The following is a 12,633-nucleotide window of genomic DNA, read 5'->3' as shown; positions in this document are numbered from 1 at the left end:
GTCCGAAATGTCAGCTTTCCTGCTTCTCTGATGCTGCTTGGCCTGCTGTGTTCATCCAGCTCTACACCTTGTTATCTCTGTAGGAATCACACCTTGTTTCCGCTGTTACAGCAGACCCCAGCTGCAGCATCCCATGTCCAGATTGATTTTATGACGTCATCCTATTCCCCCATGAACCTTATCCCACCTGCTAGTGATTTGAATAGCAATAAAATGCGCTTGAAATATTGGTTGTTGACGCTGCCAAGACATGGGAAGTGGGCCCACCCTATCTAAGAGCTGAATCCAGAGGCAGAGCTCCCAGAGGTGACCTTAGGTTTCAAAAAATGATGTAGGCTTGACTGCTCAGGAACCAGGTCTGAAGATTGAGTGAGTAGTACCCAGAGGGAAATAAAGTACTTATTTTTGTAGTTTGTTAGGAAGAGAGAGCAAAAGTGACAAATCTGATTTTGGTGCAGAGTGGGTAAGGTTGTGAATAGTTTATTGTTTGTAGTTAGTAAGGTTCTCAATGGCAGGAAAGCCCTGCCCAGTAAAATGCTCCTCCTGCAATATGTGGGAAATCAGCAACACTTCCAAAGTGCAAAGCTGTGCAGGCTGGGTGGTTTGGCCATGGGAAGTGCAGGGTTACAGGGATAGGGTGAGGGGATGGAGGTTCTAGGTGGGATACTCTTCAGAGGGATAGTGTGGACTCAATGGGCCAAATGGCCTGCTTCCACACTCCAGAGGTTCTATGATTCCATGATCTTTCTGTTGATCTTAACACAGTGTGGGAGCTCCTTGGAAGATGACATTGTTTCCACGTGTTTAGTGAAAGGTCTGTTTTTTCAGAGGCTTTGAAAAGGAGTACGCAGTGATCTGGAGGTTAGTTTCTAAGTGAGTGCAATCTACAAACTGAAGCTTTGTGACTGGAGGTTAGAGAGCTTTTGGTTTCTGGTTGAAGGCAGCAGAGATTGAACAGTCTCCCATCTGGTTTATTGTCTCTATGCCTGTGGATAATTTGTTGGCAGTGAGGTGCAGTATTGCACCAAGGGAATCGGAGAAGAGGCATAATAGACATAGGGTCAAAGGTATATGTGTATAACCTTGCAGTTATGATCGGCTTTTCAAAAGATATTGTGTGATAGACATGCAGGTCTCAAAGTGTACTCGGTGAAGAGGTATAGTCCTTACTTTCCCAATTTAGAGATTTATGCAACACATTATTGGTCACCGGTCCAGTTTTTTCATTCGTTGTACCTGCGCAGATAGCTCACAAGCTGCAAGTGTGGGTCAGAAAACTATAGGCCCACTGGTTTCAATATATCACCCATTGGAGACTCAGCTAAAATCTGCTTCCTGGGCATTGTTGGGGCACTGATACTGGGCTATCCTGGTTTCCACGAATCTGTTACTTCCTGGGAAACATTGCTGGACCAGAGGGAATGTGAACAAACTCGATGTGATTATGTTAAACAAAAAAAACCGGAAGAACTGTGGATGCTGGAAATCAGAAACAAAAACAAAAACAGAAAGTTTTGAAGAAGGGTCACTGGACTCGAAATGTTAACTCTGATGTTGCTCCACTGATGCTGCCAGACCTGCTGAGTTTTTCCAGCAAGTTCTAATTTTTTTGGATCCTGTTAAACCTGTGCTGAAACTGATAGCAGCTTTTCTCAACATCATCTGAAATTCCAAATCCAATTTTTCAGCTTCTTAGCTGAAACAGCAGATTGAGAAAGTTTGCAATCACAGAGATAATCATTCTCAACCTGGTCAATTCCAGTTATCAAAGAACAAACAGTCCAGCCTTACACTTTCTGCCAGCTCCTAATCTCCAGCTCATTGTGTAATTGTGCACTAAAGTACAAATAACGATGTGGTGAAGCTGCAGAGAGCACAGAAGAGATTTACCAGGATGTTGTCAGGAATGAGTTATAAGGCGAGGCTCGTACTTTTTCCACTGGAGTGTAGGAGGTTGAGGGGAGAGGTTTATAAAATAATGAGGGGTATAGATAAGGTGTATGGCAGGTGTCTTTTCCCTATGTTAGTGGATTTCAAAACCAGCAGACATATTTTTAAGGCAAGAGAAGAAAGATCTAAAAAAGACATGAGGGGCAATTTTTTTTTTTTTACACAGAGTGGTGCATGTGTGGAATGAACTTCCAGAGGAAGGGCACAGTTGGATGCAGGTACAGTTACAACATTTAAAAGATATTGAGATAAGTACATGAATAAGAAATGTTTGGAGGGATATGGGCCAAGCACAGGCAGGTGGAACTAGTTTTGTTTGGGATTATGGTTAGTGTGGACTGATTGTACCGAAGTGTCTGTTTCCGTGCTGTATGACTCTATGGCTCTATCTCACTAACTGTTTCAACAAACTGACATTTGGGAAGGGTAGTCAACAATTTCATTTCATCTTCATCCTGTGATTAATAAAGAGCTAATGAAAAGTTAAAGAGCACAGTTATGGGATTGCACTGTTGCCGCATCATTTTTAACCATGTATTTTACAAACACAAAAGGAGGAAATTCTCATCATCATGTTTGAGCCAATTCTTTGCTATAGTGATCCCAAAATGCTCCATTGCCCGTACTCCATCAACCTACTTCAGATATTTCTCTGAAAGGATGGTCATCCCTGCATCAGGCACTTCCCATGATAAAACGTGCCACGCTCCTGCTAAGCGAACACAGGCAGAAAGAATGTTAACAAAAGCTAAGAAGAACAAGAGTTGAATGCACAGGCTAATGCTTTTACTTTTGTAATCAGAATGCAGAAAACCTGGCCCTAGGAAAAGCTAAGCACCCCCATGTTCTTCTCATTCACTGTGAATGAACCCACGAATAGTACTGGGTGATACATAATGGGGGGTTCCCATGCCCTCAAATAAGAAAAATGAGATTGCTAAAAAGTGAAGGAGAATAAGACATTGCCCTCTTTTTTAATTCATTCATGGATGTGGTCATCACTGGCTCGGCTAACATTTATTGCCCATCCCTAATTGCCCAGAGGGTAGTTAAGATTCAACCACATTTCTCTGGATCTGGAGTCACGTGTAGGCCAGTCCAGGTAAAGATGGCAGTTTCCTTCCCTAAAGGGCATTAGTGAGCCAGATGAGGTCTTTCTGACAATCAGCAATGGATTCATGGTCATCATTAGACTCTTAATTCCAGATTTTTTTTACTGAATTCAAATTCCACCATCTACCATGGTAGGATACGAACCTGGGTTCCCAGAACTATCGCCTTCTCTATCTCAGCCTCTGTCACAATCCAACAAATGCAGAAACCCTGATCCCTGAACTTTATCACATCCAGACTTCATGGTTCCAATTCTCCTTGCTGCCCATAAACCTAATCTCATGCATCAGTTCTATGTTCATTGACAGATAATAATTTGTAGCCGAGCAACACCTTTCCCAACTCTGTAACCTGCTCCTCTAACCCATTTTGCTGCAATGTGAAATTTCCAGGTTTGGCTGCACTAGTTTACCAAGTTTTTTGTAATGCAGCTACATGTCACTTTACAAACTGTCTGAACCTTTCAAGCAAGCCACTTTTGAGAAACCAGATTCAACAATATTGCATTCAGTCCATTCGCTGTTTACTATTCAGTAACCTCAATTAGTTTTTTAAAAATTCATTCACATGATGAGGGTGTCACTGGCCAGGCAGCATTTATTGCTCATCCCTAATTGCCCAGAGGGCATTTAAGAGTCAACCACATTGCTATGGGTCTGGAGTCACATGTAGATCAGGCCAGGTAAGGATGGCTGTTTATTTTCCCCAACAATTGGCAATTCCAGATTTTTATTGAATTCAATTCCATTTAAATTCAAATGGAATCCATATTGAATTCAAATTCTGCTGCCTGCCATGTTGGGATTTGAACCCAGGTTTCTGGAATCTTACATGGGTCTCTGGATTCATAATCTAGTGATACTTCCACTAAGTTATCACCTCCCCTGTCTCATATGTACTTATTCCTTTTATTTAAGTGCTGGGTCTGTAGCTCAGTAGTTAGAGCACTGGCCTTGTAAACCAGAGGTCATAAGTTCAAATCTCATTAGGGCCTTTGGCAAGTTTTGGGGGTGACGTGGTGGCTTAGTGGTTAGCACTGCAGCCTCACAGCACCAGGGGCCTGGGTTCAATTCCCACTCAGGCAACTGTCTGTGTGGAGTTTGCACATTCTCCCTGTGTCTGTATGGGTTTCCTCCAATGACATGCAGGCTGGGTGGATTGGCCATGCTAAATTGTCCCATAGTGATCAGGGATGTGGAGATTAAGTGTGCTTGGGGAATGGGTCTGGGTGGGATTCTCTGAGGATTGGTGTGGACTTGTTGGGCTGAAGGGCCTGTTTCCACACTGTAGGGATTCCAGGAAAAAAAAAGACAGAACCTGCTTTTAATAATTCCTTGTTAACTGTCCTTTAATACTTGCTGAGAGAAATTCTGTGTTTGAAAACCTGCCCATATTAACCTTTACTTCCAGCCTAGTTGGCAGTTTTTATGTCCATAGGTCAAACCTGTGCTCATTTCCAGTTTGTTTGCTGCATTTGCTCAACAGCGTTTGCAGGTTCACAGCTACTGGCCTCCCACCAATTTTACTTCTCCATTTCAATCTGTGCTGATTGTACCTTTTGATTCTTTTTACAATGTCTACTGATTTCAATGGCACCTGGAACATTATAAGCAATGAAAACTTCGAGTCTTACATGCAAGCACTGGGTGAGTGTGAAAATGTTTGAATGTAGAATTCTGACACAACTTTCCACGGAGTTTGGTGACATTTCTTCTCAATAGGAGATATAAATGTCTTTCTTTTTGTCTGGAAATGAGGGTTTGGAGGTTTGTTAATTTTTTCTGCAGCCCATTATCTTACAAAGAGGAGCATTGTAACTAATAATGAAACTGGGGTGTTTCAACTAATCTGCTAAAGAGAACTTGGAGTAAGAATTTTAAAGACCAATTAACTTCTTCATTTTGGCTGTGAGCTCAAGTAAGTGGACACTAATCATTTTGAAAGTGTTTCCATTTGCCGCCTAGTTGGACTGATCCTGAACTACCTGTTGCCTGCCACTTCAATGCATCACCCTGCTCCCTGGCCAACATCTCTGTCTCTGGCTTGCTGCAGTTTTCCAGCGAAGCCCAATGCAAGCTGGAGGAACAACACCTCATTTTCCGCTCGAGGACCCTACAGCCCACCGGACTCAATAAAGAGTTCAATAATTTTAGGGCCTAAACTCTCCCATGTCCCAGCCCCCCACCCCACACACCAGGCTTTGTTACCACACAGCCTGCCACTACACACCCGCTGTTGTTAGTCACTAACAGTCCCCATTAGCAACTATTCACCCTCCCAGCCTGATTATTAGCAATTCCTTTGTCTGTCCAACTGTCTTTCTCTCTCTTCAGGCTCTATCCTATCGTTTACTCCCTACCCCACCCACCTCCCTATTTTCTGCATATAAACTGATGTTTTCCCTGCCACCGTCAGTTCTGAGGAAGGGTCACCGGACCCGAAACATTTACTCTGTTTTCTCCTTCACAGATGCTGCCAGACCTGCTGAGCTTTTCCAGCAACTTTGTTTTTGTTTCCATTTGTTCTGCCCCAGGTATGTGGATTACATGGATATCTAATTATTACATTAATTTGCGGGTCACTGGCAGGGCCAATACTTATTGCTCGTCCCTAATTGCGCTGCAAAAGGTGGTGAGCAGCCCCTTTTTTGAACCACTGCAGTTCCCAGGTTGCAGGTACGTGTGCAATGCTAACAGGGAGGGAGTTCCCTGGACTGTGACCCAACCCACACTGAAAGAACGGTGATATATTTTCAAGTCAGGATGGTGAGTGACTTGGAGGAGAACTTCTCATGTATCTGCTGCCCCTGTCCTTCTAGATGGTGGGGTTCATGGTGCTGCCTAAAAGGCATTGGTGAATTGCAACAGTGCCTCTTGTAAATGGTGTACACTGCTACCACTGTGCATTGGTAGTGGAGGGAGTAAATTTTCAGGATATTGGATGTGGTGTCAATCAAGCTTTGTCCTGGATGGTGTCAAGCTCCTTGAGTGTTGTTGGAGCTGCATCCATCCAGGCAAGTGGGGAGTATTCCATCACACTCCTGACTTGTGCCTTGTAGAATGTGGACAGGCTTTGGGGAGTCAGGAGGTGACTTACTTATGGTAGAATGGCACCAATACTACATGCCAGTTATGAGCCCAAACCTGGATGTTGTGCAGGACTTGCTGCATTTGGACACATACTGCTTCAGTATCTGAGGAGTCACAAATGTTGCTGAACAAAGTACAACCATCAATGAACATCCCCACTTCTGACCTTATGATGGAGGGAAGGTCATTGATGAAGCAGTTGAAGTTGGTTGGACCTAGGACACTACCCTAAGGAACTCCTGCAGAGATGTCCTGGAGCTGAGACAACAACCACCTTCCTTTGTGCTAGGTACGACTCCAACCAGGGGAGGGTTTTACTGTGATTCCTATTCTATCCGGTTTTGTGAGGACTGCTTAATGCCTCATTAGGTGAAATAATGTATTTATGTCAAAGGCAATTGCTCCCACTTCCTCTGTTGGATTCAGCTCTTAGGTCAATGTTTAGACAAAGGCTGTAATGTGGTCAGAAGCTGACAGAATCCAAGCTGCGATTTCATCAGCTGATTATTGCTAAGCAGGTCCTGCTCAATAGTCTTGTTAGTGACATCTTCCATCATTTTACTGATGATCGAGCATAAACTGATAGGGTGGTAATTGGCCAGATTTGTCCCTCTTTTTGTTTACTGAACATACCAGGGTAATTTTCCACATTGTCGGCAGATGATAATATTGTAACTGTGCTGGAACAGCTTGGTCAGGGGTGTGGCCAGTTCTGGAGCAGAAATCTTCAGTACTGTTGCCGGAGTACAGTCACGGCCCATAGCCTTCACAGTATCCAGTAGCTTCAGTTGTTCTTTGATGTCATGTGGCGTGAATCAAATTTGCTGAAAACTGGCATCTGTGATGTCAGATGGTGGCCCAGATGGGTTATTCACTGGGCATTCATGGCTGAAGATGCTTCAGCTTTGTTTGTGGCACTGGGCTTGCCCAGCACTAAGAATTCTAGGTGTAATAGACCTTTGGTTGATGGTACATGGGGTGAGTCACATCAACTGTTTGGGGAATCCTAAAAAGATGAGATTATTCTTCTTAGAGAAAAAATTATATTTCATAGAGACCATCAAAATTGTGAATAGCTTTTGTAGAAAACATAAGAAGAAAGAGTTGCCTGTTGTAGAAATACTGGTAACCAGGTAATACAGATTAAAGGTAACTCATAAAAGAACCAGCAGTGGGGACCTGAACTAGCCCAGTTAATCCCTCTCCTGCTTCTTACCCAGAAGTTGCAGATTCCAGTCTCACTCCAGGATGTTGTTGGGAGTGCGAGCAAGCCTGTCATGCTCCCCAGTCTCAATAACTGTAGAGGGTAGTGGCAGGATTGCTATCTGTCCAACCCAGTAAAATGGTGGTTAATGATATTGATCAATTGTGGTGGTCCCGTATAATGTAGATTAAAGACTCGAAAGGGAAGTAGAAAAGTTACCAGAGACAACACAATGGAATGATACTTTGCACAGCAGGTTGTCATAATCTACAATTTGGTGCTTGAAAGAACAAAGAAAAGCAGATTTGATGGTAAAGGAAATTGGAGAAACCATTGAAAGGAGAAAAAATACAACTGGAGGAGGAGAAATAGATTAATTGGACAATTCTACAAAAGTGGCAGAGGCATCATATCTCCACTATACCATATCATTCTGTGAATAGGAGATCCTTGACAAAATGTTTTCTTGTGAGGTTATTAACTTTTATTGCCACGTGACGTACTTGTGTTATCCATTCCTCTTCAAATGCCAAGAGGCGTGGAGTGTTGTTTATTTTTATCTTCAGTTTTCTGACCTTGCTGCGTTCTCGGTATGGCTTTTCCTGTGGTAATTTTCTGTTTACTTCTGTGCGATTGGGTTAGTGTTTTCCAACTATTAGGCTGCAGTAGGCATCACACCCTCCTTCACATGCCTGCCCTTCCTGCCATTTGTACAGGTGTAGTTTTTGAAAATCTTTGGATTGTGGGGAATCAGAATTCAATTTGCTTCCTCAGTTTAAAAAGGAGGCCAATTTGATTCAAAATGTACGGGAGGCAATGATCATTGAATGAGTGATTGAGAGGACCAGGCTGATGGTCGGGATGGTGGGGAGGGAATTAGTTTAAATCCCACCATGGCAGCTGGTGAAGTTTAAATTCAATCATTAAGTTAACATTTCAAATAAGGAAGTCCCAGTAATGGCGACCATGACACTATTGTCAATTGTTGTAAAGGGCACTCTGGTTCACTAAGGAAATCTGCTATCCTTACCCAGTCTGGCCTACATGTGACTCCAGACACACAACAATGTGGTTGACTCTTAACCAGCCTCTGAAATGGCCAAGTTCAATATTGGCAATGAATACTATCCCTGTAGCTACTTCTAGAACCCATGAAAGAAATTTTTAAAAATTAACAGTTTTTGTTCTTTCTGTAGATATTGACTTTGTAACTCGTAAAATTGCCAGTTTGCTGAGTCCTCAGAAGATTATTGAACAGAAAGGAGATTCCTTCATTATCAAAACCATAAGCTCATTCAGAAACTATGAAGTCCAGTTTACCGTGGGAGAAGAATTTGAAGAAAATACAAAAGGATTAGACAATCGTAAATGTAAGGTAAGAAATCATCAGAATAATCATAATAGCCACAATTTTCCTGAATAGTGGAGCAAGTTTGAAAGGCTATATAGCTTACTCTGGGCCCTTGGTCTTATGTCCTAAAATGCTTGTTGGTGGGATTGTGGACCTGTGCCAATGGGAGCCAAATGACCATATCAAAGCAAAATACTGTGGATGCTGGAGATCTGAAACAAAAATAGAAATTGCTGGAGAAACTCAGCAGGTCTGGCAGCATCTGTGGGGAGAAAAGCAGAGCTAGTGTTTCGAGTACAGTATGACAGTTCTTTGGAACTAAAGTGAAATGACTATTAGTTGGAGAAAACAAAGAGTCTTTAAATCTTGTTTCAATTTTCTGCCTATGTCTGAGAGGATGGGAGCATGGAAAAGGTTCATCGTGCTCCCTGGAACCATCTTCTATGGAAAATTGACTGATTTTTGTACTTTCAATGTGTCCTGATCAGCAGTTGTGTCTGTAATGACAACTGAGCTGTGTCAGGCACTGCAAATTAATTCCAGTAACTTCATGAAAAGTTACATTGCAATATACAAGGCTAAGCTCTCTTGGATTTGGGTAGTGTGAGCAGGGCCATTTCCCTGTGTCACATCCTTGACCTGGGGAAAGTCAGCCCATTCACCCCGTGTTTTGGTTGCTAAGAGTTGGGTGTGGGCTGAGGTCAGGGAGACTGACTCCTTTTCGTTCTCCTGACGTGGGTTTGCTCAGTGTTTTTGGAGGTGAAAATTCAGCACATTCAGTCTGAATGATTCGTAACAGGTACACTGAGGGTTTTGTTTAAATTTACCTTTCCACCGTTCATAAATCTCACGCTATAATTCAGAGATGAGCCTTGCTGTGTCATCACACACAAGTTCAGCACACAGCAGAAATACTACAACACAACTAATACAGTTTGACCCATTATCATTGGTGCTAGATCGTAACAGGAGCGATCTTCCCTTTTCCCACTGAAAATAAAGATCTTGCATCTGCATGAACTTCTTGACAATCTCTCACTGTTTTAATTTCCTTTGTGTACAATTACAAAGGAAGCTGCATAGGCAATCACTTTGTAATTGCAAACAAATACAGAAATTGCCTTAAAAGCTCAGCAGGCCAGGCAGCATCAGAACACTGTTCTGAAGAAGGTTCACCTGACCTGAAACATTAACTCCGATTTCTCTCCACAGTTTTTCCAGCAATTTCTATTTTTGTTTCCGATTTTACAGCATCTGTGACGTTCTTTTGGTTTTTATATTGTAATTACACTCTGCAATGCATGAGCGGCATCAGCAAATTCATTGGGGGGATGGAGTTATGATGCTAAAGTTTACATAGAGAAATAAAACTAAGAATTTAAAATCTATAAAATTTTCGTGTGCTGTACTTTTCACTTGAAGAATAATACACAATCTTGACCCCTTGAAAGCTTGGCTAACTATACACACTGGTTCATTGTTCCAGTCACAGCCACAACAGAAACTTTGTTTATAAATTAAGGTCAATTTAAAATTGCTTTCATCAACGTGTTGGCACACCTCTGGGACAGCCAGGACTTGAACCCAGACTATCTGGTATTACCCATCTTGGCTCCAGGGTATTGGCACAACTATTGCAGCACAACACCCTTTAAGACATTTTCAGTCAACCTGTTCAGGGATGTTACTTGGAGTTGGTGGGACTTGAACCCAAGTCTTTTAAACTCAGAGGTAGGGAGTCTACCACTGTGCCACAAGAACTTCGAAGAACAACCCTCAATGAGAAATTACTTTAATGCCTCCTGTGGAAGAGCTGCAGCACCACCAGTAGAAGGAAGGTGGAACTGCAGCATGATAAATTCACAAGGTGACATCTAATCCAACACAACCCTTTTGGGAATGCAAACAGAACAGGGTGTACTGATTTTAGAATGGGGGTCTGAGTTACATCTGTAATATCCCATATAAATTATTCTCCAATCTTTAATGAATAAAGGATTGTTTCTGTTATCTGGCATATTACTAAAAAGGGGAGATTAACTCTTAACTGCTCTCTGGGATGGGCAATAAATGCTGGCCTAGCCAGTAAACACCTCAACCCATGTATGAATTAAATTAAATTATATTTCTGATGGATTATCATTAGAAGAATAAAGAGGCAGGTTAGGAGATATGTTTTGCACAAATCTATTAGGATAGATTGTTTTATCACCAGTGTTAATTGGAACAAAGACTGTTACAACATTTAACACATTCGACACTTGTCCCAAAGGCATGTCTGTCAGTTCCTGGTTGGACCTAAACTTTGTGTGATTGTATAAGAGGGCAATAACAAATCATAGAAATATAAACATAGAAGATAGGAGCAGGAGGAGGCCATTCAGCCCTTCAAGCCTGCTCCACCATTCTTCACGATCATGGCTGATCGTCCATCTCAATAGCCTAATCCTGCTTTCTCCCCATAACCTTTGATCCCATTCACCCCAAGTTCTATATCTAGTCGCCTCTTGACTACATTCAAAGTTTTGGCATCAACTACTACCTGTGGTAATGAACTCCACAGGCTCACCACTTTTTGGGTGAAGAAATATCTCCTCATCTCCATCCTAAATCATCTACCCCAAATCCTCAGACTGTGACCCCTGGTTCTGGACACACCCACCATCGGGAACATTCCCCCTGCATCTACCCTGTCCAGTCCTGTTAGAATTTTATAAGTGTCTATGAGATTCCCCCTCCCCATTCATCTGAACTCTAGCGAAAATAATCCCAACCTAGTCAATCGCTCCTCATTCGTCAGACCCGTCATCCCTGGAATCAGCCTGGTAAACCTTCACTGCACTCCCTCAAGCATCCTTCCTCAGAAAAGGCGACCAAAACTGCACACAATATTCTAGGTGTGGCCTCACCAAGGCCCTGTACAACTGCAACATCACATCCCTGCTCCTGTACTCGAAACCTCTCGCAATGAAGGCCAACATACCATTTACCTTCTTTACCACCTGCTGCACCTGCATGCTTACCTTCAGCAACTGGTGCACAAGGACACCCAGATCCCGCTGCATACTCCCCTCTTCCAATTTATAGCCATTCAGGTAGTAATCGGCCTTCTTGTTTTTGCTTCCAAAGTGAATAACCTCGCATTTATCCAAATTATGCTGCATCTGCCATTGATCTGGCCACTCACCCAACTTGTCGAGGTCATGCTGAAGGATCTCCACATCCTCAGCACAGTTCTCCCTCCCACCCAACTTGGTATCATCTGCAAATTTGGAGATGTTACATTTTGTTCCCTCATCCAAATCCTTACATATATTGTGAATAGCTGGGGTCCCAGCACCGATCCCTGTGGTACCCCACTAGTCACTGTCTGCCAATTTGAAAAGGACCCATTAATTCCCACACTTTGTCTTAAACTTCTCACAATTTTATTTCCATTGAAGTCAACGGAATAAAAAAATTCAGAAATGATAAGACACCAGGTAATAGTGTGACAGGTTTATTTGAAATCACAAGCTTTTGAAACACTGTTCCTTCATCAGCGCTCTGAAAGCTTGTAATTTCAAATAAACCTGTTGGACTAAAACCCGGTGTCTTGTAACTTCTGACTTTGTCCACTCCAGTCCAACACTGGCACCTCCACATTAGAATTAAAAATTGCAAATGATGTAAAATGTGTTCATGATTTGTCATCATTAAAGGAACAAAATAACTTCATAAAACTACTCATAATTAAATTACTACCCCTCCTCCAACCTGTGTGCAATGATATGGGGGATAGAATGCTATCTTTTTCATATTCTTTTCTTTAAATGCTTCTTATTCTGTGTTAAATGTTGCAACAATCTCTGCTTCAACTTTTGTAACAAAACATTCCATTCTCAAAGACAACAAGGTGCAGGGCTGGATGAACACAGCAGGCCAAG

The 12,633-nt window shown here is 42.4% G+C and overlaps 1 protein-coding gene across 1 annotated transcript in view; it reads left to right on the top strand.

Moving 5' to 3' along the window:
• The first annotated feature begins 4,554 nt into the window (after window positions 1-4,554).
• rbp7b (retinol binding protein 7b, cellular) overlaps window positions 4,555-12,633 on the top strand; it is a 31,419-nt gene continuing 23,340 nt past the window's right edge. The window contains exons 1-2 of the mRNA XM_048614863.1: window positions 4,555-4,709; window positions 8,553-8,731. Of these exons, the coding sequence (XP_048470820.1) occupies window positions 4,637-4,709; window positions 8,553-8,731 (252 nt within the window). The 5' untranslated portion in view covers window positions 4,555-4,636. The remainder of the gene's footprint in view (window positions 4,710-8,552; window positions 8,732-12,633) is intronic.

Source organism: Rhincodon typus, chromosome 31, assembly GCF_021869965.1.
Source record: "Rhincodon typus isolate 14 chromosome 31, sRhiTyp1.1, whole genome shotgun sequence".
In the NCBI taxonomy this organism is placed as follows: domain Eukaryota; kingdom Metazoa; phylum Chordata; class Chondrichthyes; order Orectolobiformes; family Rhincodontidae; genus Rhincodon; species Rhincodon typus.
This window is presented reverse-complemented; position numbering and strand designations above follow the sequence as displayed.